This window comes from Erythranthe guttata, chromosome 10, assembly GCF_056151865.1.
Source record: "Erythranthe guttata isolate IM_541 chromosome 10, IM_541, whole genome shotgun sequence".
In the NCBI taxonomy this organism is placed as follows: domain Eukaryota; kingdom Viridiplantae; phylum Streptophyta; class Magnoliopsida; order Lamiales; family Phrymaceae; genus Erythranthe; species Erythranthe guttata.
Genome location: NC_142542.1, coordinates 17375924 through 17403816, shown reverse-complemented (window position 1 = coordinate 17403816; position 27893 = coordinate 17375924). Strand labels below are relative to the sequence as shown.

The 27893-nt window shown below is 37.8% G+C and overlaps 2 protein-coding genes and 1 non-coding gene across 3 annotated transcripts; 2 read left to right on the top strand and 1 right to left on the bottom strand.

The window, feature by feature from the left end:
- Positions 1-500: 500 nt before the first annotated feature.
- Positions 501-8121, top strand: LOC105952278 (glutamate receptor 2.5-like). Its single transcript, XM_088824481.1, has 5 exons — positions 501-808; positions 5217-6550; positions 6643-6961; positions 7062-7450; positions 7543-8121. The coding sequence occupies exons 1-5, from the start codon at positions 532-534 to the stop codon at positions 7972-7974; spliced, it is 2751 nt and encodes a 916-aa protein (XP_088680607.1). The 5' UTR covers positions 501-531; the 3' UTR covers positions 7975-8121.
- Positions 8122-12388: 4267 nt separating this feature from the next.
- Positions 12389-27827, top strand: LOC105952263 (glutamate receptor 2.5). The gene is made up of 10 exons (XM_088824767.1): positions 12389-12725; positions 13740-14953; positions 20005-20136; positions 20224-20506; positions 20608-20996; positions 21325-21748; positions 25700-25995; positions 26259-26640; positions 26750-27180; positions 27266-27827. Exons 1-10 carry the CDS (start codon positions 12455-12457, stop codon positions 27737-27739), a joined length of 4296 nt encoding a protein of 1431 aa, XP_088680893.1. The 5' UTR covers positions 12389-12454; the 3' UTR covers positions 27740-27827.
- On the bottom strand, positions 23785-23997 carry LOC148767720 (small nucleolar RNA U3). Its single transcript, XR_016034153.1, has one exon. It is a non-coding gene; the product is annotated as a small nucleolar RNA U3 (small nucleolar RNA).
- Positions 27828-27893: the final 66 nt, after the last annotated feature.

Below are 27893 nucleotides of genomic sequence, written 5' to 3'. Positions count from 1 at the left end.
AAAATAGGTCATTCAAATTTTGGCATAAATAATTAAGTTAACATCGTGACTAAATAGGCACGCCCCCAATCAATCTGGAACAAATTATAAGTATAATATATAATTATAATCGTCGTCGTATGATTGACAGGAAATTCGAACTATATTTATTTTACTTTATACAATTAGTTTATTTATAATAATATCATTTATGTCAATATCTCGTTCGTTAGCAATGGATTAATTCCATATACGAAAAATGAAACGACGAAATTCTCATTCTCCGTCTCGTCGTATCGTTCAGTTAACGGCTTGCAACTCTTCCCAGAAATTGTCCAACTTTATTGATTATTCTGCTTTGTTGAATTTTTGAATAGTACATTAATCTTATCTCTATTAATTAATTAAATTATATAACATGCTTATGTTGCTATCAAACATATAAATTGAACAGGCAATTCTCTGTCTATAAAATCACAAGTTGTTTAAGACAAGAAACAAATTAGAAGAACACTCTTTAAAAAAAACAAATCACAAAAAAAATTATCAGCCATGCTTAAACGCATCGAGTGCTCCCGTTTCTTTGTAATAATACATAAATTTATAATAATTCTCCTATTTTTAATTTATAATTGTTGTCCCTCTGACGCGAACAAGAATGTTGTCGGTGTTGGCGTAGTTCTTGACACGAACTCGAGTATGGGTTCGATGGTGGATTTGTGCATGAGAATGGCGGTTTCAGATTTTTATGCAGCACATCCGAACTATACTACGAGGTTGAATTTGCACACCAAGAATGCACACACTCTTCTTGATGCTAATTTTGCAGGTAATTATTATTTAATTAGAGCTATATTTTTTAGAAAATCCAGAGTGAAAATAAATTCAGCTTATTTGATTATCGGAACAAATGTTATAGTATTGTTCTTTAATGGCTTAATTCTACTTTGCACCCTTGAAACATAAAATTCCGACACATTACACCCGAAAAAGTTAATAATAGCACTTTGCACCCTCTAAAAGTGATAAATCATTTACATTGCATTCCAAATGATATTTTAATAAAATCTAAGTGATAAAAAAAAATTAAGGATTTTTTTTTCATATAAGAAACTATTAATTTACAAGTAATTTAATGAGAAAAATAGTTGAATGATGGGGAGATTGACTCTTTCAACCACGAAAATAAATACTATTGCAAAGATGGAAATATCTTCTATGAATGTACCCATACGAAATATTTATTTTCTTGATGCTCAGTATTAAAATTTTAATCTTTTCACCATTCAACTATTTTTTCATCAAATTACATTAAAAAAAATTATTTTCCCACAAAAAATAAATCATCAACCATCTTTTTACTAATTCCAATAAGAGACATACACCATCAAATAATTTCGTGTTTTGTTTATGATCTATTGGAATTATAGTTAATAGCAAAAAAGAAAAGATGAAATTATATTCATTGGCCTTCACATTTTAATTGGGGTGAGATATGAATGATTTATTAGCTATTAATTTTTTCAGAAGTGCAAAATGTCAAAATGCTACATTTTAAGGGTACTAAGTGTAATTAAGATGTCCTCTAATTTATGGGATATATAATCTATTGTCAATTCAAATGCACTACAAAATATCTCTCATTTTACACTATTTGAAATTTCAACTCTCTCAAAGTTACATCACCACTTGTGTCATATTTTTATGTTTTATAAATGTCAACACTTCTCCCTTTTATTTTACTACAAAAATTTTAAGGGTTTAATCTCATTTTGCACTCTTCAATGTAATAATTTTCTATTTTGTACACTTGAGAAAAAATTAATAGTATTTTGCATCCTTGAAACACACTAAATAAATCACACTACACCACAAACTGAGTTTTGGATCGGAAAAGCAGTGGTGGCATTATCGTATATTAAAATTTCAATTTTCGGCCATCCTTCAACCGAATTTCGAAGTATCCAAATGTTTATCACTAGCTTAATTAATTCAAAACTATTTTTTCTTCAAAATAGATTGACAAATTATTTGAGATAGATTCTTTTTATCGAAACCAATAAGAATTATTTGTGTGTATATGATAGAGAAAATATAGTTTTCAAGTGAGTAAACGGTTGAATGAATTTGGCACATTGCTTCTTGATGAGAAATTCTATTAAAAAAAATATATAAGACAATGACCTCATTGACTTTCAATTAAAAAAAAAATTGTGAACAAATTATATCATTTCGAGAGTAAAATAAAAAAATGCTATTAATTTTTTTTTTTAAGTGTTCAAAATGTGAAAATATTACATTTTTAGGATGTGAAATGGGTTTTATTTATTTATTAAAGTCTCCTGTTTTTTATGTGGATGTGTATTTTTGTAAAGACAAATAAAATATTTATTAAAATAAATGTAACAAGAAAATACAATAAAATTGCAGCAAATGGAGTATTATTTATCTTAAATTCTTACATGTGAATTAAATTTAGAATATCATCCGATTAATTAAAGTATTATAACTAAATTTATATCATGATGGAATCATAGACGTGGAATATTAAACAATTAATGGCTTAATCCCACTTTGCGTCATCGAAATGGAGTCTTTTGGCACTTTGCATCCTTGAAAAATAATATTAGAACTTTGCATCATCAAAACACAATAAATCATTCACAATGCACCTTGAATTGAATAATAAAAGCAATTTCATTTTTATTGGTTTTTTCTTTTTCGGGATGAAAAAGAACAAATTAAATTGTTATTTTTTTCAAACTTTAACCTAATTCCGAGCGCTCAAAGTGCGAAAAAATAAAAATCACACTGGATTATTGAAAAAAAAACTATTTTTTCTTACAAAATAAAATAAAATAAACTTTATCACTAAGTTATTCGATTGATGGATTTTTATTGTAACTGGTGGAAATATTAGGTAAAAATATTTGGAAGAAGATGTGATTTTTTCAGATAACTTGATAACGAAATAGTTGAACGATTGTTTTTCGTAAAATATCCTTTTGTGATAAAAAAGTATAATTTTGTAAATATGTTGATGAGATGTATTTATAATTTTTGCACTTTATAGTTTCAAAATCATTCATGAATAAAAAAATTGATTTGACATTTGTCATCTTAAAAAATACCACTAAAAATGTTAAAGTACATTTATTAGCTTTAAAAATTCATTTAGGTGCAGTATGCATGATTTATTGTGTTTTGAAGGTATAAATTGCAATTAATTTGTTTTGATGATGCAAACTGTCAAAAATGTATTTCAAGAGTGCAAAGTGGAATTAAGCCATTAAACAATATAAATATATATATATATATATATATATATATATATATATATATATATATATATATATATACCCATACATGGGGAACTAGGAACAATCCCCCCTTAGGCTACGAGGGGCGAGTCCATCCTTTGGTTAGACACGGCTATGGGCCGGTTCCGGGCCGGTTCACTCTGGTTCACAGTTCATTTTTTTCCGGAATTGGAACCGGCCCGTACTACACACGGTTCGGCGAGCCGGGTCGGCCCGCCGGTTCACTCCGGTTCCGGACCTATCCGGGCCGGTTCCGAGTCGGCCCGAAAATTTAGATTTATATATATATATATATATATATATATATATATATATATATATATATATATATATATATATATATATATATATATATATATATATATATATATATATATATATATATATATATATATATATATATATATATATATATATATATATATTGAAAATATTTGATGGATAAATAAATTAAAAGAATTACTTTTAAATATGAAAAAAACAAAAAAAAATAAAAAAATGACTTGAACTTAATTTTATAGGAAAAAATGGGGTGTGAGGGTATTTATCGGAAAAAAATGGGGGGAAAAATTCAAATAACGGCCGGTTCAAGTTTTTTAAGCTTTTTTTTTTTAATTTCGGGTGAACTGCCGGGCCGGTCCGGCGGTTCACGGTTCACCTATTTCAAGAACCCGACCCGGCCCGAGGGACACGGGCCGGTTCACGGTTCCGGGACCGGTCTGCTTCGTCAACGAGCCGGTTCGAACCGGTCACGGGCCGAAAACCGGCCCATAGCCGTGTCTACCCTTGGTCAAGGGAGACTCAAGCTAGACACGGCCACGGGCCGGTTTTGGGCCCCGAACCGGCCCGAACCGGCCCGTTGACGGCCCAAACCGGCCCGTTGACCGAGTGAACCGGCCCGGACCCGTGAACCGGCCCGTCCTACCCGGGACGGGCCCGGTTCTGAGAAATGGTGAACCGTGAACCGCCGGGCCGGCCCGGTGGTTCACCCGGATTTAAAAAAAAAAATCAAAAAAAATCAAAAAAAAAAAAAAAAAAAAAGCAAATAACGGCTAGTGAACCGGCCATTATTTATTTTTTTTTGAATCCCCCCCCCCCCCCAATTTTTCCTTTTCCTTTTTCTATTTAAAAGTACTTCTTTTAATTTACTTATTCATAAAATATTTCAAAAAAAAAAAAAAAATTCAAAATTTCCGGGCCGACCCGGCCCGCTGAACCGCCCATACTACGGGCCGGTTCCGGTTCCGGAAAATGTGAACCGTGAACCGGTTTGAAGCGGCCCGGAACCGGCCCGAACCGGCCCGTGGCCGTGTCTAACTCAAGCTCCCCTCAATTTATATTTTTTACCCTATATTTTATACTTATATATCTATTTATCTTATTTAAAATTCAATTTAATTCAAGAAAAGCCCAATTTTTATTAATTAGCCTACCTTAAATTTAAATTAATGTAAAAAAAACCTCAAATTTTATTAGTTAGTCCATTCAAAATTCAAATTAATGCAAAAAAAAAAAAACTATAAATTTTTTACATTTCTTTTTTTTTCTTTTTCAATTTCTGGTTTTGTCGCAAAAAAATTTCGGGTGCGCTGGCCCTGAACTCCGGAAAATTTAAGCCTATCCTGTAACAAATTCCTGGACTCAGCCACTGCTCGTAGCAATAGAGACGCGCTCTCTTAGTTCCATGAGTGAGAAAGTGAACGAGGTAGTAGAGAGTTGTCTCTCTGGTTGAAATTTTGGAGAACACGGAGTAGGGGTGGTGAATTACAAAAATATGGTTTTCGTTATAACAGAAAATTTATTAATTATTTTATTTGTTTGATGCCTGCATGGTGTTTGTGAAAATGCCGCTTAGGGGGGAATGCCCAAGAAATGCTTTGCCACTGTAAAAATTATATCAAGTGTGTGTCTTTGCAGTTCTGGAGTTAGTGAAACATGAAAAAGTCTCTGGATTAATCTTAGGTCCTCAACATGGATCAAAACAAGAAATATTTGCAGCAGCAATTGGAGAAACCGTTCGTGTACCGATCGTCTCCTTCACTGCAAGAAGCTCGGCCCTGTCATACGAAGAAAACCGCTACTTCGTTAGGACAACATTGGATGATGCAGTTCAAGCAGAGGCTCTTGCAGCCGTTTGCAAGAGATTCGAATGGCCTGAAGTTGTGATATTGTACGAAGACACTGAATACGGTCATATTTTTCTCTCTCATGCGGCCAAGGCATTCGATGATGTAGGCATCGAACTAGCGTACAAGATTTCCATCTCCACATCAGCCGACGATAGTCGTATCTTGAAAGAACTAAATAAGTTAAAGAATAAGCCGACGAGGGTGTTTTTGGTGCACGTGGGGCCCGTGCTTGGTTCCCGGTTATTTGCTATTGCCAATACAGCAGGGATGATGAAGGAAGGGTACGCGTGGGTTGTCACTGATAGCTTATCAATCTTTCTTGATTTTGTCGATTCCGATGCTCGTGATTTGATGGAGGGAGTTCTCGGCATAAGACCTTACCTATTTGCCTCGGAAAACCTAAAAAGTTTCCAAGAAAGGTGGAAAAGGAATATGCTTTTGGATAAGGCTACAGGTCCGATTACGGAGCTGAATATTCATGGTTTATGGGCCTACGATGCAGTAACTGCATTAGCAATTGCAGTGGAAAATATTCACCCTGTAAATTCTAGCTTATCAGACGTGAAAACGAGAAAAAACAAGACGGAAAATACGGACTTCGAAATCTCATCTTTAGGTCCGAGGCTTCTGAGGGAGCTGTCGAACACAAAATTCAGAGGCTTGGCCGGAGATTTCGAACTGGTCGAGGGCAAATTAAAGGCTTCGGCATTCGAGATATTCAATGTTATCGGAAATGGGGAGAGGAAAGTGGGATTTTGGACTTTAGAAAGAGGAGTGGTAAGAGAATTGAGTGCATACGGTGAACCGAAAAACTCGACTTCGACAAAAGAACTCAAAAATGTCTTGTGGCCTGGAAATTCTTTTACGCGACCCAAGGGTCGGTCGATCCTTACAACCGAATATCTCCGAGTCGGGATTCCTTGGAAACCCGGATACATAGAATTCGTTGATGCGGAATATTATCCAGGGACGAAGCGTGTAAACGCAACTGGATTTTGCATAGGTATCTTCTTAGCTGCATTGAAGGTGCTGCCTTTCTCTATCGACTACGATTATTATATCTACAACGATAGCTTATTTAGTAACTGGAGTTACGATTCCATGCTTCAGAAGATACCTCAGGTAATTTGGTTTTGGATTCATTTTTTTCTCGACTTACGTTTTACTTAAGCATCTCTTTCATTCGGTTTGAATTTTTTTCTCCTTTCGTGTAGGAATATGACATGGTAGTGGCGGATATGACAATTTGGGCTCCAAGAGCAGAATACGTCGATTTTGCGTTACCGTACTCCGAATCGGGAGTCGTTCTTGTTGTGAAAAACAAGAAACCGTTCAGCATGTGGACTTTCATTACGCCCTTCTCGTGGGATCTATGGGTGGCCATTATCGGGGCATGCGTTTTACTGAGATTCGCTCTTTACGCGTCGGAACTCCAAATAGCCGACACTAGTGAAGAACTAGCCGTTGGGCCACGCGTCGAAACACCTGGAATGAATCATTTCTATCCGATTGAATTTCTTGTTTTCCCGGAAAGTAAAATTTTCTTGCTATTTCTTACTTTTTTATATAAGAAATTGCGTTTTTTTTTTCTTTTTTTTTTAACTTTCGTTTCCGATTGTCGTTCGACATGCAGGAAATAGGGTATCGAATAACTGGTCGGTTTTCATACTTGTTTGTTGGGGCTGTATGGCATTTATACTGATGCAGAGCTTCACTGCCAACTTATCGGCCATTCTAACTGTCGATCAGTTGCATTTCGATTTTTCGGACGATTACTACGTCGGTTATCACACGGGTTCGTTCATGAAAAAGTTTTTGATGGAGCAGCTACGTATTAGTGAATCGAAGCTGAGGCCCTACAAGTCAAATGAAGAATTCAACGACGCTATGTCTAAAGGAAGCAAAAACGGAGGCATCGACGCCATATTCGACGAGATTCCTTACATGAAACTCTTTCTCAACCGTTATAAATCCCGGTACAAAATTGTCGGACCCACTTACAGGACAGGCGGCATGGGCTTTGTAAGTATATATATGTATGTTTCCCTTCGCCCAATCTTTACGCACGTGAATGAATTAATTCAAAATAATCGCGATTATCTTATATTTATCAGGCTTTTCCAATTGGCTCTCCGTTAGTTTCACACTTCTCAAAGGCTATCTTGAATGTTACGCAAGGCCCGAATATGAATAGCCTAGAGCTCGAAAGTTTCGGGCCGGGATATTCTTCGCAAGATCCATTATCCTCCGTAATCTCTCAAGGGGCATCGGGCCTTACTTTTCATGAATTTGGAGGCCTCTTCATTATTACAGGTACACTTATCGCAGTTGCTCTGATCTACTCGAAGCGAGCCGCATTTTGGCCTCCAAATGTTTGTCCGTTGTGGGGCCCACCTTCTAATGGAGACTCGACGCATGCACTCGTCGTTGAAGACGATGCCGCGGATATACCAAATAATACCATAGAGCCCGTTCGACACGATCATCGTGTAGAATTAAGTGATCTGCGCGACATCTCTGTAAGAGGTGTTTATTTATATGATTGAGTCCGTTGCGGTTTATTTTTCCGTGACGAGCAAATGAGCAATGTATATATATAATTGGATTGGATTGGTTTTCTATTGGTTAATTAATTCGTTAGAGAGAAGCGATTGGAGATTTTATCCATTATTATTGCTCGAGTTTTAGGACCCCGTATATTCCTCCGGCGGAGGCTGGTGCACGTGTCACTGAAGTCGGAGAAGATGCTGGGAATATTCCTCCTTTACATGCTCGACTTATCGGAGAGTCGGCATAAATCAAGATTACTGCTGCTGCTGCTCAAAGTCATGGATTTTTTTGTGGACAACTATATATATATATATATATATATATATATATATATATATATATATATATATGGGGCCATCTTGTATATAATTGTAGGAAGACTAAATTGTTTAAGTTGATTGAAATTTATGAATGGTTGTTGTTGCTGTTTTTTACAGGATAAATATTATATGTGTTCAAGTTTGGTTCGTTATGCTAACAAAACCGAGCTCAGGCGAGCTTTTAACGGACGATCTCGAATCAAGTAGCTTAGTTCAATGTTCAGTCTTGCCTCCCTTGTACTATACTAATAAAGCAACCACACTCTCTCCATCTATTTTTTTCCATTAGTTTTGTTTAAGATGCTAGATTCAAGAACATAGATTTTGGGCCCTTTCAATTTTTTTTTTGTCTATACTCTTAATAATTCTTTTTGCATATATATATATATATATATATATATATATATATATATATATATATATATATATATATATATATATATCATTTTTTTTTTTGCTTTTTTTAATGAATACCTCTAAAAACAATCGGGGGCAATGCCTTGGAACCTGGCCCCAAAATTTTAAGCTACCCGTTTTATTTCGAAAAAAGCTCGCCCCACCTTAAACATTGTCTCGAATTTGAATCCTGGATTTCTCCCCACAAGGAGAAAAGTCTTCATACTACTTGGACTAATTGTTAGAGGAATTAAGACATTTAAAGATGAAAAGATCATTTAATTTTCTTGTTCATTTTCGGAGATGCCTCTAGTTCTTGTGTAGACACGATTTATAACTACTAAAACAGAATAATTAACACAAGAAATTAATGTAGTTCGGTACAAATGTGACCTACATCCACAATGACTTGCAAACAAGATTCCACTAGTTTAGATTTACAATGTATATCAATAAGACTTTATTAAAATATTAAAAACTCTCTTTAAATCCTATGTCGTTCTTGTACAACTCTCGAATGTCTTGTTTCTTCACACAACTTCTCTGTCCGCGCTTCAGATGTCAGATGACCTCTCCTGAGATCTTTATAACAGAGCTATATGTGTCGCGGCAGCAACAACAATGGCACAATATTGCTCCACATAATGCCCTAGCAAATTCCAGATACTTCGATAAGCTTTTTTTCAATGAAAGTTACGAGGTCTTTCATTGAGGAAGCTATAAAAGATATTTTTTGGGGAGTTAGTCAACTTTCTCTTAAAAGAAGGGTAAATTACACCTACACCTCTGAGGTATCCTAAAATAACTTTAAAGTCCATGTGATATCGGTAATTACAATCACATCCCTGAAACATTGTTAGAAACTCTAAGGGATATATAAATGCATTGGATACGTTATTCCGATAGAATTATAACAGAGTATTAGTTTCAGTAAGTGGTCTAGACAACATAGAGCTAGGGGGTGATATGGCTCCCCCAATATTTTTTAAATCACCCATAACTCTATGTTGTCACCACCACTTTCTAAAACTAATAGCCCGTTAGAACTTTATCGAAATAACGTATCCAATGCATTATCTCATTAGAGTTTCTAACGATGTTTCAGAGGTGATTGTAATGACCAGTACTACAAAAATCTTTTAGCATACCTCACGGGTGTGGGTGTAATTTAGCCTAAAAGGAAATATGTTTTTTTCAATTGAATAATTCAATATATACCGTGAAAAACAAGCAAGCATTTCAATTATAAGCGCTGGGCAGACAAAGCCAAACTAAGTTCATTTGATTTATGACAAACAATTTCATGGTTAACAGAATTTCATTTGTTTGTTTAGTTCTCATCTTATTCTTATTATTTTCTTATTTTCTGGTTTTGATTGCTATTCTTCCATTGATGGAGTTGAGAAAAAGAGTGCGCACCTAAATTCGACAACGTTACGTTGTTGTTCCCTCTCATCAAGGATGCAGAACCGGTGCTTGATCTTTATCTTGCAGGTAAACTCCCTCTCTCCGTGAACTATAATAGTTAATTGCATTCGACACCCCTATATTATATATATCGATATTGGTAAAAACACCTCCAACTTATTTATATTGGGTAAATTACGGTTAACTCTTGAGATAAGGTCAAATTACGAAAAAATCCTTCTTGTTTGGATAATTACAGTCACCCATCAACTATGAATCTTCTTACACGTAAACTCTTATGATGTCAAATTCAACCGAATTTTCCTGATTCCGTAAATTGTTCTCTAATTTGTACTCGTTTTATGCAGAAAGACAGTTTTAGATATATTTATAAGCTAAGAGACACATCTTATGGTCATCTTGTTTCAAAATGTGGAGCTGAAATTGGGTAAAAACGGGTACATATAGGAGAATATTCCACATAATCTCGAAGATTCGGTTGAATTAGACACCGCAAAGGTGAACGTGTAAGAAAATTCAGAGTCGAGGGGTTACTGTAATTATCCAAACATGAAGGGTTTTTCGTAATTTGACCTTACCTCATGGGATGACTGTAAATTATTTGTATGATATAGTGGCCAAAAATGTAATTTAACATTCTTGTTCGTCTTCTTTTGTTAGGACAATTCCAACATGTTCACATGACTACGATTATGAGGGAAGGATTTACATATATTAATGCCAGCTGGACAAATTATAAGCCATTGAATTTTAATCTATGGCTGACAATTTTTGTGGCTAATATATTTACAGGGATTGTTATATGGATAATTGAATACAGATTGACTGTCGTGCCAAGTAATGGAACTGGAAAATTGAAACCAACTACAAAGTCCAGAAGATATAAAGCAAGAAAGAAATACAAATAAATGTGCAAGAAGGAAAAGCAAAATTAATAAAATAAAAGGAGTTAATTGCAAAATTAATAATCTCCGAGCCGGCGAGACTTCACTGTCGTCTTTTGGTGCTTACGTTGACGACGAATGCTTAGCAGTTGGTAGCTCTTTTGTTTCTTGCTATTTTTCCTTTGTTAAGCGTATCGGTAACCAATTGGCACACTTGCTTGCTACTAATGTTGGTTTGAACTTTTGGGAAGGAACTCATCTTCCTCAAGATTTGGCTTCTTATACCTAATAAAATTAATATTTTTCCTCAAAAAATTTGGTCTTCCCTTTATATTTTCAAATTAATGGTATAAGGTTTGGGAGAATTACACTTTTGGTCCCTTAAGTTTGGTTATATTCCACTTTTTGTCTCTGTTGTTCGAAAATGAACAAAGTTCACCTCCAAGTTCATTTTTTTAACACTTTTGGTCACCGCCATCACACGCCCATTAGCAAGTAACGAAAAATACTATTTTGGGGCCAAAATTTAAATTATATTTTTTTTGTGACTGGAAAGTAATTAGAAATTTAAATTATATTATTTATAATTAAAATTTTAATAATAGAAAGGGCAAATTCCACTTTTCCCCTTGTATTTTGGTTCGATATCATTTTACCTCATTTTACTCTCAATTTCATCGATAAATATAGAAAAATACTGTGGAAATTCTCATTATATCCGAATTTGTAACAAGAGATTATAAACTCATGTAGTTTTCGAAATTTTCGAAATTTCACCAATTTGAGGCATTCCGAAGTCGGCATGATGAATTTTTGCATTCCGATTTTATAGGGTACGAAAATTGGAACCCATTTTTTTTCTTCTGAACAAAATTTGAAATTTTCTGAAAAAAATCATTTCCGATTTATTCCGTCCGATTTTTACCCCTACTTATACCCAATTGTTTATTTTTCGCGAATTATTCTAAATATGTTAATAAAAATATATATATACACGCTCACCTCTTCTAATTGTATAATTTTACATAGAAAAAAAAAACATAAAGATGAAAAATATTGACAACATGACACCATTATATCCATGATTGTCACAAGAAAAAACCAAAACTAATAAACATAATTACATATCAAATTATTCCTAGCTGGCAGTGATTTGACTTTCTTGTTTGCTTGATGCAGTTGACATTGGATAATCATACTAATACATTAATTAATGTTGTTTGACATTCCTTTCATTTTTTTTTCTTTTAATTTTCTTTTTTAAAACGGTGTTTGACATTTTTTTATTTTTTTAAATAATGAAGAACATGCACCAATCATATACATATATATATACACACACAAGCTGACACTTAAAAAGATAAATAAAAATTCAGGTTTAATTAATTAGTTCTAACATGCACTAATTGAATTGTTGATTATCATTACAAAAAAGAAAGAAAGAAAAAATGCCCAAATGCTCTCGTTTCTTTTCTTCACATGTCCTATTAATTCTTCTCTACCTTTTTCATGTTCACGTTGAAAACACAATCTCGGAAGAAATGCGATCAACGGTCGGGATCGGTTTAGTTCTCGACATGAATTCGACTTTCGGCACGATGGTGAACATGTGCATGGATATGGCAGTTTCTGATTTTTACAAAGCACATCCAAATCACATAACGAGATTGCAACTGCACAAGAAAGATGCTAAAAGCGTGCTCGATGTTAATGTTGCCGGTGCGTTTACTTTTCTTTTCGTTTTTCTCTTCTTTTTCTTTTTCGTCTTTTTTCTTTTTCGTCTGTGTGTTTCTCTGTTCTTTACTTTAGGCCGTTGAATCTTTTTTTTTTATTTTTTTTTTTTTGGAAATTTGAAGTGTCCCCAATGTTTTCTACTCTTAGGCCTTATTTGGTTATCGAGATAAGATAAAATAATTTAATAAAAATCCAATTATTTTATCTGAATTCGGGATGTCCAACAAAAAAACAACCTAAAAAGCAAGATATCAAATATCAAACAAAGTCCGATTATTAAGTTAATAATGACTGATCTCCCCAACCAAACAAGGGCTTAAGGTATACCACGTGAAACAGGTGTTATTAATTTGGGCAAATTACGGACATCTTTGAGGTAAGGTCAAATTACGAAAAACTCTTCTTGTCTGCGTAATTATGATTTCCTTACACACTCCCTCAATTATGATTTCCTTACACATTCACCTTTACATTGTCAAATTTACATAGGGGTGTTCCCAAACTGAACGAAAATTCGGTTCATGCCGATTACTGAACTGGTAATTCGGTTCAATATCAGTTTTTTTATTTTTATATGAAATATTAGTATTTAAACTAAACTTAATTAAAATAAACATTTTTTAGATATTTGTAATAAAATTTCGATAATTCGGTTATTTACCGAATCGTACGATAAACGGTATGAATTTTTTGTATACCGAATGGACACCTCTAAGTTTACCAACTGGAAGGGTTTATTCGTAAGACAATACATAATTAGTTGAAGGGGGTCGTTGTAATTATGCAAATTAAACAAGAGGGTTTTTTTTTGTAATTTGACCTTATATCAGGCGTAGGCGTAGCTGTAATTTGCCCTATTAATTTAATGAAATAGTTACATTTAACTACTCGGGAGTATAAATCTTCATAAGCAATGAGTAAAATTTATAAAATCTTTCAAAAGAAATGCAGAAAAAATCTACTTGTGAGCTTGGATTAGTGAAAATATGTTTGGTGCAGTTCTAGAGTTAGTGAAAAATGAAGAAGTGTGTGGTATATTCGCGCCTCACGGATCAAAGCAAGAAGCATTCGCAGCCGCAATCGGTGAGACCGTTCGCTTGCCGATTATTTCTTTCACCGCAAGAAGCTCATCCGTATCGTACGAAGAAAACCGCTACATTGTTAGGACAGCATCGGACGATGCAGTTCAATCGCATGCTCTTGCATCCATTTGTCAAAAATTTGAATGGCCCGAAGTTGTGATCTTATACGAAGACGACACTGAATACGGTAATAATTTCGTTTCTCGTACGATCAACGTTCTCCATGATGCTGGCATTGAAGTGCCGTGCAAGACTTCAATCGCCACGTCAGCCAGCGATAGTCATATCTTGAAAGAACTCAAAATGTTGAAGAAGAAAAAAACGAGGGTGTTTTTGGTGCACGCGGGCCCCGGGCTCGGTTCGCGTTTGTTTGCTATTGCCAGTAATGCAGGGATGATGAAGGAAGGGTACGCGTGGGTCGTAACCGATAGCTTATCCATCTTTCTTGATTCTGTCGATTTTAGTGCTCGTGATTCGATGGATGGAGTTCTTGGCATAAGGCCTTATCTATTTGCCTCGAAAAAGCTCAAAAGTTTCCAAGAAAGGTGGAAAAGGAATATGCTCTTGAACAATAATACTTCGGGTTCGATTACCGAGGTGAATATTAATGGTTTATGGGTGTACGACGCAGTAACCGCATTAGCAATTGCAATAGAAAATATTCGACGAGTAAATTCGAGCTTATTAGACCTAAACGGGGATAAAAACAGAACGGATAACAGAGGCTTAAGAATCTCAGTTCTAGGTCCAATGCTTCTGAGGGAGCTGTCGAACACAAAATTCAGAGGCTTGGCCGGAGATTTCGAACTCGTCGACGGCAAATTAAAGGTTTCGGCGTTTGAAATATTCAATATTATCGGAAATGGGGAGAGGAAACTCGGATTTTGGACTATAGAAAGAGGAATAATTAGAGAGTTGAATTCGTCGTTCGTCGAACCAACAAATTCAATTTCGACAAACGAACTCAAAAACGTGTTATGGCCCGGAAATTCCGTAGTGCGGCCAAAGGGTCGGGCGATCCTTGAAACTGAAGACCTCAGAATCGGAATTCCATGGAAACCGGGATTCATAGAATTTGTTAACGTTGTAATTGATCCCACCACAAATCAAACAAATGTAAATGGATTTTGTGTAGTAATGATATGCCTAATTGGGCGCCTAATTGGGCCAACTCAATGGGCCTACAATTTCTTTACCTACTGGGCTACGAGCCCAATATCGAAGACTAATATCACCGAGGCCCAAACACCTTCAAGTAAGGTTTGGGCCCAACAAAGCAAACCCAACCCAATAAACGACATATAAATAGAGGTTTTACTCATTTTATTAAGGTACGTCCTATTAACTGAGCAATACTACAATACGTATTCTCTGGACTAATTCTATGATCAGCACGTCTGACTTGAGCGTCGGAGGGGTTTCCGCCGGATCAACCCCCGGCGTAGTTCACGTGTGTTCATTTCGCAGGTACCTCAGGATCATCAAGTTGTCAAGCTACCGATCCGCTTTGCTCTCCCAATACATTTACTACACTACCCCAGGTGATCTACTTTTTAGCATCATCATTTTGGCGCCGTCTGTGGGAACGATGCAAACCAGATCACGTAGCCAACAAGATCCTCCTGAGGCGTCTGCTCGGAGAGAAAACGACACAGCTAACGACCTCCCACCTCGTGGAGGCTCTGGCTTGCCACCTCCTCCCCATCCCATGGATCCGCCTCGCGAGGTTCAGGTGATCCCCCCTCAGGACCCACCACTCGCCGATCCATCACTCCCTGCTCCTCGAATGGTTCAAATAACCGAGGATGCGCTTCAACGCATGATAGCAGAAGCTTCAACTCGCGCTGCCACAGAGGCCGTGATCTAATATATCGCCACGATGGGAGCAAATGCTCCCAACGCGATACCAGCACCTGCTCCACATGTGGAGCCACCTATGGCACCACCGCCGTCGACTCCATGGGGGCTTACCTCTGCCCCCAAAATATCTCGCTCGCCAAGGGTTATCGACTCCCTGGGGGTTTACATCGCCCCCAAAATATCTCGCTCGCCAAGGGTTATCGACTCCCTGGGGGTTTACATCGCCCCCAAAATATTTTGCTCGCCAAGGGTTATCGACTCCTTGGGGTTTACATCGCCCCCAAAATATTTCGTTCGCCAAGGGTTATCGACTCCCTTGGGGCTTACAACTGCCCCCAAAATATTTCATTCGCCATGGGTCATTGACTCTCTGGGGGTCTACTTTCGCCCCCTCGAACGGTTCAGATAACCGAAAAGGACCTTCAGCATATGATCGCCGAACGTTCAACAAGATCAACTTCTACTTGCTCCTCTAACGGTTCAGATAACCGATAAGGACCTTCAGCGTATAATCGCGGAAGCTTCAACTTGTGCTACCACCGAAGCAGTGGCACCATACATCGTCATAGCAGGAGCCAACGCTCCTCCTCGTGAGGCCCCACGGGGTCCTCAACATGATCAATTTCTATTTACTTCTCGAACGGTTCAGATAACCGAAGAAGACCTTCAGCTTATGATCACGGAAATCGTGGCACCATAAATCGCCAAGGTTGGGCATCTCACCCCAGTGGTTCGTGATCGCCTCATCCTAAATGGGGGGCTATCCCACCCTAAAGTTGGGCATCTCATCTCAAGGGTGGTACATCCACTTACCTTTCAACCCCAAGGGGTTTCACATCCCATCAAGTGTTTCACGTCCCTACTTCAAAAACTGAAAAAAGGGTCTGACGCGCACGCGCGAACCAATGGCACAACCGTGCGCATCCACCTCAGACCATAGGTCTCGAGCGCCTCATCCTACAGTGGACAGTTATCCCCATCCTAAGGTTGGGCATGACCCTTACCTTTCAACCCTAAGTGGGTTCACATCACATCTCAAGAGACGAGTAGAATCTCCCTACTCAAAAAATAGAACATCCCCAAGGGGGTGCACATCTCATCGCAAGGAACGAGGATAATTTCCCTACTCAAAAAATAGAACATCCCCAAGGGGGTGCACATCCCATCTCAAGGAACAAGGATAATCTCCCTACTCAAAAAATAGAACATCCCCAAGGGGGTGCACATCCCATCTCAAGGAACGAGGATAATCTCCCAACTCAAAAAATAGAACATCCCTAAGGGGGTGAATATCAACCAAATAAAAAAAAGGGGGTAAAATCGCGCACGCGAGACCCAGAAGAAGATGAAGAAAAAAGAAAAAGAAAAAAAAAAAAAAAAAAAAAGAAGATGAAAAAATAGAAGAAAAAAGAGAAGAAGAAAGAAGAAGAAAGAAAGAAGAAAGAAAAGGAAGAAGAAAAAAGAGAGTAAAAGAAAAAAAAAAAAAAAAAAAAGAGTCCAAAAGTGCTGACAAAGCACGCGGGCGTGCAGCACACGCGACGCGCGCCGTCCTCGGTACGCGCGCGCGCTGGAAGAAGAAATAAAAAAAAAACAAAAAAAAAAAATGGTTGCAGCGCGTGCACAACACACGCTCTTGGGGCAGCACACATCTGCAAAAGCCACGCCTCGATCCGCGCGCTTCAGCAATAATAATAATAAAAAAAAAAAAAAAAAAAAAAAAAAAAAATTTAAGTGGCAGTGCAGCAGGTGGGCGTTTGGCACGCACCTGCCAAAGTCTGCACTATCCATCACATCACCCTCTACTTTTTATCACTTTGAGTCAGCTCAAATCACACCGCGCGCCCCCCCTATACATCGTCAAATCGTGCGCGCGCGCTTTCTCATACCACATTAATTCGCGCGTGCCTCTCCTTCAGTCACCTAATCGCGCGTAAATTTTACTACTCTCCATCAAAGCGGGCATATATTTTGACGCGCTTCATCGAAATTGCGCGCTAATTTCAACACCCTCCACCAAATCGCATGCCGATTTCACCTTGCTTCACCAAATCGTGCGAGAATTTCAACGCGCTCTAACAAATCGTGTGCACTCTCAAAAAAAAAAAATTATTTCTCCACGCCATGCCAACGATTAACGCAAGACTACATCACCGATCTACTCTCAATACGATCCGGTACCCCTTTCCACTTGGCTCCTACATCGTATCGAGAGTGGGGGGCTTGCGAGATAACTCCCACGAGGAGCCAATTCCCTCGGGTCTACGAAACCATAGCGAGATAACTCCCACGAGGAGACTACTCGCTCCGTCCTATAACCCGTTGCGAGGTAACTCCCACGAGGAGCCAACTCCCTCGGGTCTCATAACCGTAGCGAGATAACTCCCACGAGGAGACCACTCGCTCCGTCCCACAATTTGCAGCGAGACAACTCCCACGAGGAGCCAACTCGCTCGGTACTGCAACCCGCAGCGAGACAACTCCCACGAGGAGACAACTCGCTCGGCTATACAACCCGTTTCGAGATAACTCCCACGAGGAGACAATTCGCTCAGAGCGACCTCAGTTCGCGCGCTCCTCAGTCGCGCGCCATCCGATGCTCCTACAACTCCCTTGCGAGACAACTCCCACGAGGAGCCAACTCGCGCAGTTATACAACCCGCAGCGAGGCAACTCCCACGAGAAGACAACTCGCTCGATCCTACAACCCCTTACAAGGAAACTCCCACGAGGAGATAACTCGCTCAGTCATATAACCCGTTGCGAGGCAACTCCCACGTGGAGTCAACTCCCTCGGGTCTACGAACCCACAACGAGATAACTCCTACGAGGAGACCATTCGCTCCATCCTACGACCCGCAGCGAGGCAACTCCCACGAGGAGCCAACACGCTCGGTACTACGAACCCGCAGCGAGACAAATCCCACGAGGAGCCAACTCGCTCGGTACCACAACCCGCAGCGAGACAACTCCCACGAGGAGCCAACTCGCTCGATACTACAAATCCGTTGCAAGGCAACTCCCACGTGCAACCACCTCACTCGATAAATATTACTCACCGCGAGACAACTCCCATGAGGAGACAACTCGCCCGAAATTCACTATATAATCACAAGCTCAAGTTAGCACGATTACAACCCTAGAAGCACTTAGAGACATTATGAGAATCTATATAGCCTGGCCAGCTTGATTACTCAAATTTATCTACTTGTTTTCGATGGGTCATTCATTAAAACGTGGCCACGGTCCAAACATACTTAAGACCCACGAGGTCTAACAAGGGGCACGACCCCCATAAAAAAAAAAAAAAATCTTGAGAGTCTGATCCCCTCCTCAAGTACATCACGCACAAGGCTATATGTAAACACATATAAGCAACGCGTCAAAACATTGACAATGTCGAAAAATAACAACTCCCACGAGGAGAATACTAGCTCCGTGCTACTACATTATCGTGAGACAATATCCACGAGGACGTAACTCAATCAACTCGATTACCCTAGAGACAACTTCCACAAGGACGTAACTCGATCAACTCGATTACCCCATAGACAACTCCCACGAGGAGATTACTTGATCCGTGCTACTACATTATCACGAGACAACTCCCACGAGGAGATAACTCGATCAGCACTATTACCCCGCGACAAGACAACTCCCACGAAGAGATAATTCGCTACTACATCGTCGCGGGACAAAACCGACGACTCAATTAAGTTACATCGCGACGACCTTGTCGCGCTATGCGCCAACGCGCATTCACGCCCCTCCGACACACGCTCCAACGCGTTTCCGCATACCATTAGGCCATCCGCCAACGATCGACTTCTACAATTTTTACCCTCGACACGATTTGAGACCCATCACAACATGGCCCCCACATCGACTCGAGAGTGGGGGGCTTAATGATATGCCTAATTGGGCGCCTAATTGGGCCAACTCAATGGGCCTACAATTTCTTTACCTACTGGGCTACGAGCCCAATATCGAAGACTAATATCACCGAGGCCCAAACACCTTCAAGTAAGGTTTGGGCCCAACAAAGCAAACCCAACCCAATAAACGACATATAAATAGAGGTTTTACTCATTTTATTAAGGTACGTCCTATTAACTGAGCAATACTACAATACGTATTCTCTGGACTAATTCTATGATCAGCACGTCTGACTTGAGCGTCGGAGGGGTTTCCGCCGGATCAACCCCCGGCGTAGTTCACGTGTGTTCATTTCGCAGGTACCTCAGGATCATCAAGTTGTCAAGCTACCGATCCGCTTTGCTCTCCCAATACATTTACTACACTACCCCAGGTGATCTACTTTTTAGCATCATCATGTAGATATCTTCTTAGCTGCATTAAAGGTTCTGCCACTACCGATAAATTACGAGTTTCGTATCTACAATGACAGCAAAAGTAGTAACTGGAGTTACGATTCCATGCTTCACAAGATACCCGAGGTAATTCGGTGTTCTTTTTTTTTTTTTTAATTCGTGTCTCCACTAACATTGGAGTTATGTTTTTTTTTTCCCTTGAACATGATGTAGGAATACGATATGGTAGTGGCGGATACAACAATATGGGCCCCACGAGCAGAGTACGTCGATTTTTCGCTACCGTATTCCGAATCGGGAGCTGTTTTAGTGGTCAAAAACAAGAAACCGTTAAACATGTGGATTTTTATCAAGCCCTTGAGATGGGATCTTTGGCTTGCAATTGCTGTGGCCAGCATTTTGCTTGGATTAGTTCTTTGCATATTGGAACGCCGAGCAATCGAGCCGAATGGAATGACTTATTGGTTTCCGATAGCATTTCTCGTGTTCCCGGAAAGTAAAATATTCGTGCTCGTTAAGAATCCTTAACTCTTTTTTTCTGTTCATTACATGCGAGTTCGTAAAACAATTATCGTTTTTCTAATTGTTGTTGAACAGGAAATAGGTTATCGAATAACTGGTCGGTTTTCGTGCTGGTTTGTTGGTTGTTGATGGCGTTCGTACTAATGCAGAGCTTCACTGCCAATTTATCCGCCATTTTGACCGTTGACCAATTGGAGTTCGATTTTTCTGATGATTACTATGTGGGGTACCACGAGGGTTCCTTCATGAAGAAGTTTTTGACGGAGCAGAGGCATATTAGGGAATCGAGGCTGAGGGCGTATTCGTCAATCGAAGCGTTCCACGATGCTATGTCTAGGGGAAGCAAAAAGGGAGGCGTAGATGCGGTGTTCGATGAAATCCCTTACATGAAACTCTTCCTCATCCGGTATAAATCCGAGTACAAAATAGTGGGACCCACTTACACGACAGGTGGCATGGGATTCGTAAGTTATCCTCTTCGTAAACTTATAAGTTGATTACGGCATATAAAGTTTACTTCTTAGGTGGTGCTTGCAAAAGCTTTTACAAACAACCTTTAAGCTTCTTTTTTCCGCTTATAATCTTTTTTTAGGTGTTTGTAAAAATCAGCTGTAATTTGAAAAGCATCTTTGGACATGCTTTTTCTATTTAAAGTTGATTTCCAGCGTATTTGCAAACACCTACAACTTTTAGAAATGAACACTTTGTACCAACTTAACTCATAATCACTAACTTTTGTTTTTGAATAAACTTTTACAATCAGACTTTTTCATTTTTTTTGTTTTTGTTTAGGCTTTTCCAATTGGCTCTCCATTAGTTGCGTATTTCTCGAGGGTGATCTTGAATGTTACGCAAGGTTCGGAAATGAGTTCTCTCGAACAAAAGAATTTCGGACCGGGATATTCTTCACAAGATCCACTATCTTCGGTAATCTCTCAAGGAACATCGAGCCTTTCGTTGCGTGAATTTGGAGGGCTCTTCATTATTACCGGGTCACTTATTGCATTTGCTTTAGTCTACTCCGAGAGCGAAGCGATTGGCCATTTTATCCAAAATTATTTCTCGAGTTTTTGGACCCCACATATTCCTCCGGTAGAGGTCGGTGCACGTGTTATTGAAGTCGCAGAAGATGTTGGGAATATTCCTCCTCCTGGAGAAGATGCTCGACTCATCAGAGAGCCGGAAGAACTCGAGATTATTGCTAATGCTGCTCAAAATCATGGATGATGGTTCATAGGACCCAATTGAATAAAGGGATGTATGTGCTTGAAGTTTATTGCAGGATTTCAAGTTTGGTTCGTTTTGCTAACAAACTGAGCTGAAACAGTTTTTTAACACGAACAATCTCGCATCGAGTAGCTTAGTTCGATTTTCAGTCTTGCCTCCCTAATAATATAATAATGAGAGTAAACTACAAAAACTATTCATGTGTAATCTCCAGATAGCAAAAACTCCTCTGTGATAAAAAAACTAGCAAAAACTCCCCATGAAATTATTTATAAAGCACACTCGACCCATTATTCATTTGAGTGCTGACTTGATATAAAAAGACATAAATACCCCTGCCGTTTTGCAATTAATAAATTCTTATATTTTATAAATATTTTAATTATTTTATTTTTGTTATATCTTAATTAAAAAAGTACAATGGGGTATTTTATTTCTATTTTATTATCAGATAATTTATGTATATATTTTAAATTATCCATACATAAAAAGAAAACTTAAATTCCATTATTATGTATTTCTTTATTTTGTACTTAAAAAAACATATACTTCATTTGAACACCAAATTTTTAATAATTTTTCAATTTAAGTGTTTATATATATATATATATATATATATATATATATATATATATATATATATATATATATATATATATATATATATATATATATATATATATATTCTTTTTTTAAGGACAATTTCGTCATTTCACGTCCAAATATCAGCTACCAGCCGCACATCCAGTGAGTGAGCCACATCAAAGTCAACCAGGGGGGTTTCTGCCTTTGACTAAATTTCACAGGGGGGTTTTTGCTAGTTTATTTATCACACGAGGATTTTTGCTATTTGGAGATTATATGGGGGTACATTTTGCAGTTTACTCATATATGTATGTATGTATGTATGTATATGTATGTGGCTCCTTTGACGGGTAATTGGCACTTTGCACCGTCGAATTACATGCTTTTGGCACTTTGCACCCTTAAATTGCACCCTCCAATTACAATTTGTTTTGCATTTTGCACTCTGCTACATCTTTGGTTGGAAAAGTGACCTAAGCATGTAATTCGAGGGTGCAAAGTGCCAATTACGCTTCCTTTGACCCTACACCTAGTGATAAATATCGGGTGGGTCTCATGTTGAACGTGTACTTTTGAATTTTTCTAAAACCCCTACAGGTTATCCCTGGGGAATATATAATAAATAATTAAATATGACACGTGTGAGCAGAAGACCTACCCGGTATTTATCACAAGGTGTAGGGTCGAAAGAATCATATTTATGTATATCTATGTATGTATGTATATGTATGTATGGATTATTATTATGAGCGGAAAATATTTATTGGGCAACAGCTTAATCCCACTTTGCACCCTTGAAAAACAATAATAGCACTTTGCACCCTCAAAACACAATAAATCATTCACAATGCACCCTTAATTGAATAATAAAGGATAATTCATTTTTTATTGATTTTTTTTCCGGAGTGCAAAATAACAAATTAAATTGTTATTTTCTTCAACCTCCAACCTAATTTCGAGCGCATAAAGTGCGAGAAAAATAAAAATTACACCGAATAATTGAAAAAAATATATTTGCTTACAAAATAAAATCAAATAAACTAATATCACTAAATTATTTGAATGATAGATCTTTTATTGTAATTGGTGGAAATATTAGGTAGAAATATTTGGAAGAAAATATGATAATCACATAAAAAATATTTTGTGATTAAAAATATAATTTTTAAATACCGCTAAAAATATTAAATTATATTTATTAGCTTTAAAAACTTGCATTATGCATGATATATTATCTTTCTAGGGTGCAAAATGCCATTAACTTTTTTCGAGGGTGTAAAGTACGAAAATTGTACAGTGGGATTAAGCCTTGGGCAACTAAAAGTTTTCTGGAAGAAATTGGGAGGGCAATAAGTGAATTTGCTGGAAAATTTGTGGTTTAAACAGCAATATTAAAAAAAAATGCAAAAACAGGGGAAAAGGAGAAAAAAAATTTTGATTAGTCTGTCAGACAGCTGCACGACCACCCCAGCCAGCCAAAGCTAGCCGAGAACGATCCTCTACCGAGTCAACTGGGCAGGGCCAGTGAGTCCGTTAATCACGTTCTGGTCGAGCAGCCATGGTTCATCCACCAGACATGGTTTCCTGTCTCCTTAGAAATCAAGGATACAGAGGTACGAGCCTATAGAACAGATCCTGTTCAAGTAAGGTCGTGTCCTTTAATGCTAAACAACGCTAATATAAACGGTTTCATTGTATCTTAATCTTCCGATGTGGGACGTAAGTTTTCTTAATTACATTCAATTACTCCTTAATTGTGTATTTAATTGTTATTAATAATTTATTAAGGCCCATGTCAATTTTAAAAAGTAGAATTTTTAGTTTTCCCCGTCTAAACGTTCGAGCCCCATAGTTCTGGTCGCCTTAAATAAATTAAATTGAATCCTTGATTTCTCCACTTGGACTAATTGTTATAGAGATCAAGACATTTAAAGATGAAAAAGATTCATTTAATTTTGTTTTTCATTTACGGACATCCCTATTTATTTTAGGTAAATACCACTTAAGCCCCCTATGGTTACAAGTTTTTGCGGATGGTCTCTTTGTACTTGCAATATCAGCAGTGGCGAGTCCATAAATTTGGTATATGGTGAGCTTAAATTTTCGAGGGTTTGGGGGCAGCGCCCCCAAAAAAAAGTTTAGGATTTTTTAAGGATTCTTTTTGAAAATATGAAAAGAAGAAACGAAAAAAAAAAAACAAATTTTAGGTATTTTTTTTGCATTAATTTGGATTTTGGGTGGGCTAATTAATAAAATTTTGGATTTTTTTGTATTAATTTGGATTTTGAGAAGGCTATTTAATAAAAAAAAAATGGGGCTTCTTTTGCATAATTGAAATTTTGGGTGGGCTAAATAGATATATAGTATATTGGTGGGAAATTGTAAATTGAGGGTGGGCTTGAGTCCACCCTTGCCTAAGGGCGGACTCGCCTCTAAATATAAGCACATAAAACTCCCTTGTGGTTGATAGAGGTAGCGTCCGTTAGGTTTTCTGTCAAACTTCAATAGGGTTATATACAAAATTAAAGGGGAAAATGTAAGCACAAGGGGTCATCTGCAAAATATAATATTTTGATATTTGACACCAGTATTTAATTTTGACGGAAAAACTAACACAAACTACCCCTTACAAACTACAAGGGGGCTATGTACAGAGTATAAGATGGTCATCTAAAAAAGTTTGTAACCACATGGGTCTCAAATGTTATTTACCCTATATTTTACTTTTTAATTTATATTTAGGGTAAGTAACAATTAACCCCTTTTGTGGTTTGAGTTTTGTGCACATGACCCCCTTGTACTTTTAATATTGCACATAACCTCTTTGTATTTTAATATAAGCACATAAAATCCTTGTACTTTCAATAATTTTATCTTCTTAATGAGCATGATTATTTACCAAGTGAAATATCATATGAGGGTTATGTGCTTATTTTAAAAGTACAAGGGGTTCATGTCCACAAAGTTCAAACTACAGGAGAGTTATGTGTTTATATTGAAAGTACAAGGATGTCATGTGCACAAAGCTCAAACCTAAGGGGTTAAAGTGCTATTTATCCTTCTATATATCATATATGCCATTGCCGTAGAAGAATCACTTATTCAAGCTATAGACAACCGCATACTATAATCTGAGAATGAGATTTCAAAGACAACTTAAAAACTATGAATTGTACCTTATTATGCATCAAATGATTGTCTATAAATTAACTCATGGCTTCAATTAAAGAGATGCATGATCACTAATAATATTGTTACGAAATGTAATTAACCATGGTAGTAAACGATGGCAAATGCTCTCGTTTCTCTCTCTGTCGTGTTATTCTTGTCTGCTACCTTTTACGTGCTCGAGCAGACGCACAACAAATGCAACCACCGGACGGAGATTGTGTAGTGCGGCCTAAAGGATGGGAATCCGGTGCAACTGAACACCTCAGAGTCGGAATACCTTGGAAACCGGGATTCCGAGAATTCGTTAATGTGGTAGTTGATCCCAAGACAAACCGTACGTATGCAAAAGGATTTTGCATCGATATTTTCTTAGCTACATTGAAGGTGTTGCCATTCTCTGTCAACTACCAATTTCATATCTATAATGATAGCTTATATAGTAATTGGAGTTATGATGCTATGCTTCAGAAGATACCTAAGGTAATTCGGTTTTTTAATTTTTTTTTTTATGTTTTACTTAGGCTCTGTTTGGATCAAGAAAAATGTTGATTCAATTTCATCACCAATTTTTTGCTTTAGGAACCAACCAAACATATTAGAGATTTTTCATTTTTTTCATTTCAAAATCCATTAACCAAACAAAGCCTTAAGATCGATCACTTAACAAGAATTTCGCTTAAACAAAAAGTTATAGTGTCGCATTTTCTTATTCCGTTTGATTTTTCCGTAATTATCATAAATAGGAATATGATATGGTGGTGGCGGATGCAACAATTTGGGCTCCACGGTTATCTTACGTTGATTTTACGCACCCGTACGTCGACTCGGGAGTTGTTCTAGTCGTAAAAAACAAGAAACCTTTCAGTATGTGGATTTTTGTGAAACCCCTAAGATGGGATTTGTGGCTAGCAATCATTGCGGCATGCATTTTGCTCGGAGTAACTCTTCGCGTATTGGAACGCCGTCGCCAAGTAACTAACAATATCGAAGAATCAAATAGCCCACGCACCGAGCAACGCCGTCGCCGCGTAACTAACAATGACGAAGAATCAGATAGCCCCCGCACTGAGCAACGACGCGGAAGGATTTATTGCTTTCCACTATCATTTCTTGCTTTCCCGGAAAGTAAATATTATTGCTTCGTTGAATTTGCCGTTTTTACACTATATCCTTAATAGTTTTTTTTCGTGCTCGTTTGTTGGTTGTTTATAGCATTCATACTAATGTTTGTGTTTTTTACATCGGCCTATAAAAAAAATTCTATTGTTGCTGACAGTTAATATGCTCAAAAACAAGTGGTCGGTTTTCGTGCTCGTTTGTTGGTTGTTTATGGCATTCGTACTAATGCAGAGTTTCACTGCAAATTTATCCGCCATTCTGACGGTTGATCAATTAGAATTCGCGTTTTCTGACGATTACTATGTGGGCTACCATAAGGGTTCCTTCATGAAAGAATTCTTGATAGAACATCTACATATTAGAGAATCGAGAATGAGGGACTACTTATCGACCGAAGAATACCACGATGCTTTGTCGAAAGGCAGCCAAAACGGAGGCGTCGACGCCGTGTTCGATGAGCTTCCTTACATGAAGCTTTTGCTCAACCGCTATAAATCCCAATACAAAATGGTGGGACCCACTTATCGTACGGGTGGAATGGGCTTCGTAAGTTTTCTTCCCCCCTTCGAATTAATTTTATTAATTAAAATAAATTTGTATCTTGTGATGAAATGCTAACGTTTTATATCAGGCTTTCCCGATTGGGTCGCCCTTAGTTGCGCACTTTTCAAGGGCGATCTTGAATGTCACCCAAGGCCCGAACATGGTTTTTTTCGAACAGAAGAATTTCGGGCCGGGATTTTCTTCACAAGACCCTCTATCATCCGCAATAACTCAAGGGACATCCGGCCTTACTCTATTTGAATTTGGTGGTCTATTCATTATTACCGGGTCACTGGTTGCGTTTGCTCTAATCTACTCGGAGAGAGAAATAATTACGCGTAAACTCACTAATACGATGAGATGTTTTTTCCCATTTTGCTTCGATCCACGTCCCGGCGAGGTAGAGGTTCCACGTGATAACGGAGGCGCAACAAATGGTGAAAGGAACGGAACTCATCAAGACACTGGTGATACACCGCAGCCTCATTCACCACAACATTCTCCTCCAGCTCCCGGAGAACCGGCCCGACAAGGTGCGGTAATAATTGATGTAGCAGGCTAACATAATGAGATAATTCATGCTCAATAAGATAGAGGAGTGAATCACGTGTAACGCTGACCAGTCACCCATAAATTCGGTCTTCGTTAAATAAAGCTCTCGACCTCTCGTGATCAATCATGTGTAATGTCGATATCATGGTTTATTTTATTGCTCA

What these genes read in the sequence shown, in the direction of transcription:
- LOC105952278 (XM_088824481.1), top strand. Translation starts at nt 532, where the DNA reads ATGCTTAAACGCATCGAGTGCTCCCGTTTCTTTGTAATAATACATAAA. An exon ending in TCTTGATGCTAATTTTGCAG is followed by an intron (nt 809 to 5,216) that starts GTAATTATTATT and finishes GTGTCTTTGCAG; the next exon opens with TTCTGGAGTTAGTGAAACAT. An exon ending in GGACAGGCGGCATGGGCTTT is followed by an intron (nt 7,451 to 7,542) that starts GTAAGTATATAT and finishes TATATTTATCAG; the next exon opens with GCTTTTCCAATTGGCTCTCC.
- LOC105952263 (XM_088824767.1), top strand. Translation starts at nt 12,455, where the DNA reads ATGCCCAAATGCTCTCGTTTCTTTTCTTCACATGTCCTATTAATTCTT. An exon ending in GCTCGATGTTAATGTTGCCG is followed by an intron (nt 12,726 to 13,739) that starts GTGCGTTTACTT and finishes TGTTTGGTGCAG; the next exon opens with TTCTAGAGTTAGTGAAAAAT. An exon ending in CGACAGGTGGCATGGGATTC is followed by an intron (nt 20,997 to 21,324) that starts GTAAGTTATCCT and finishes GTTTTTGTTTAG; the next exon opens with GCTTTTCCAATTGGCTCTCC.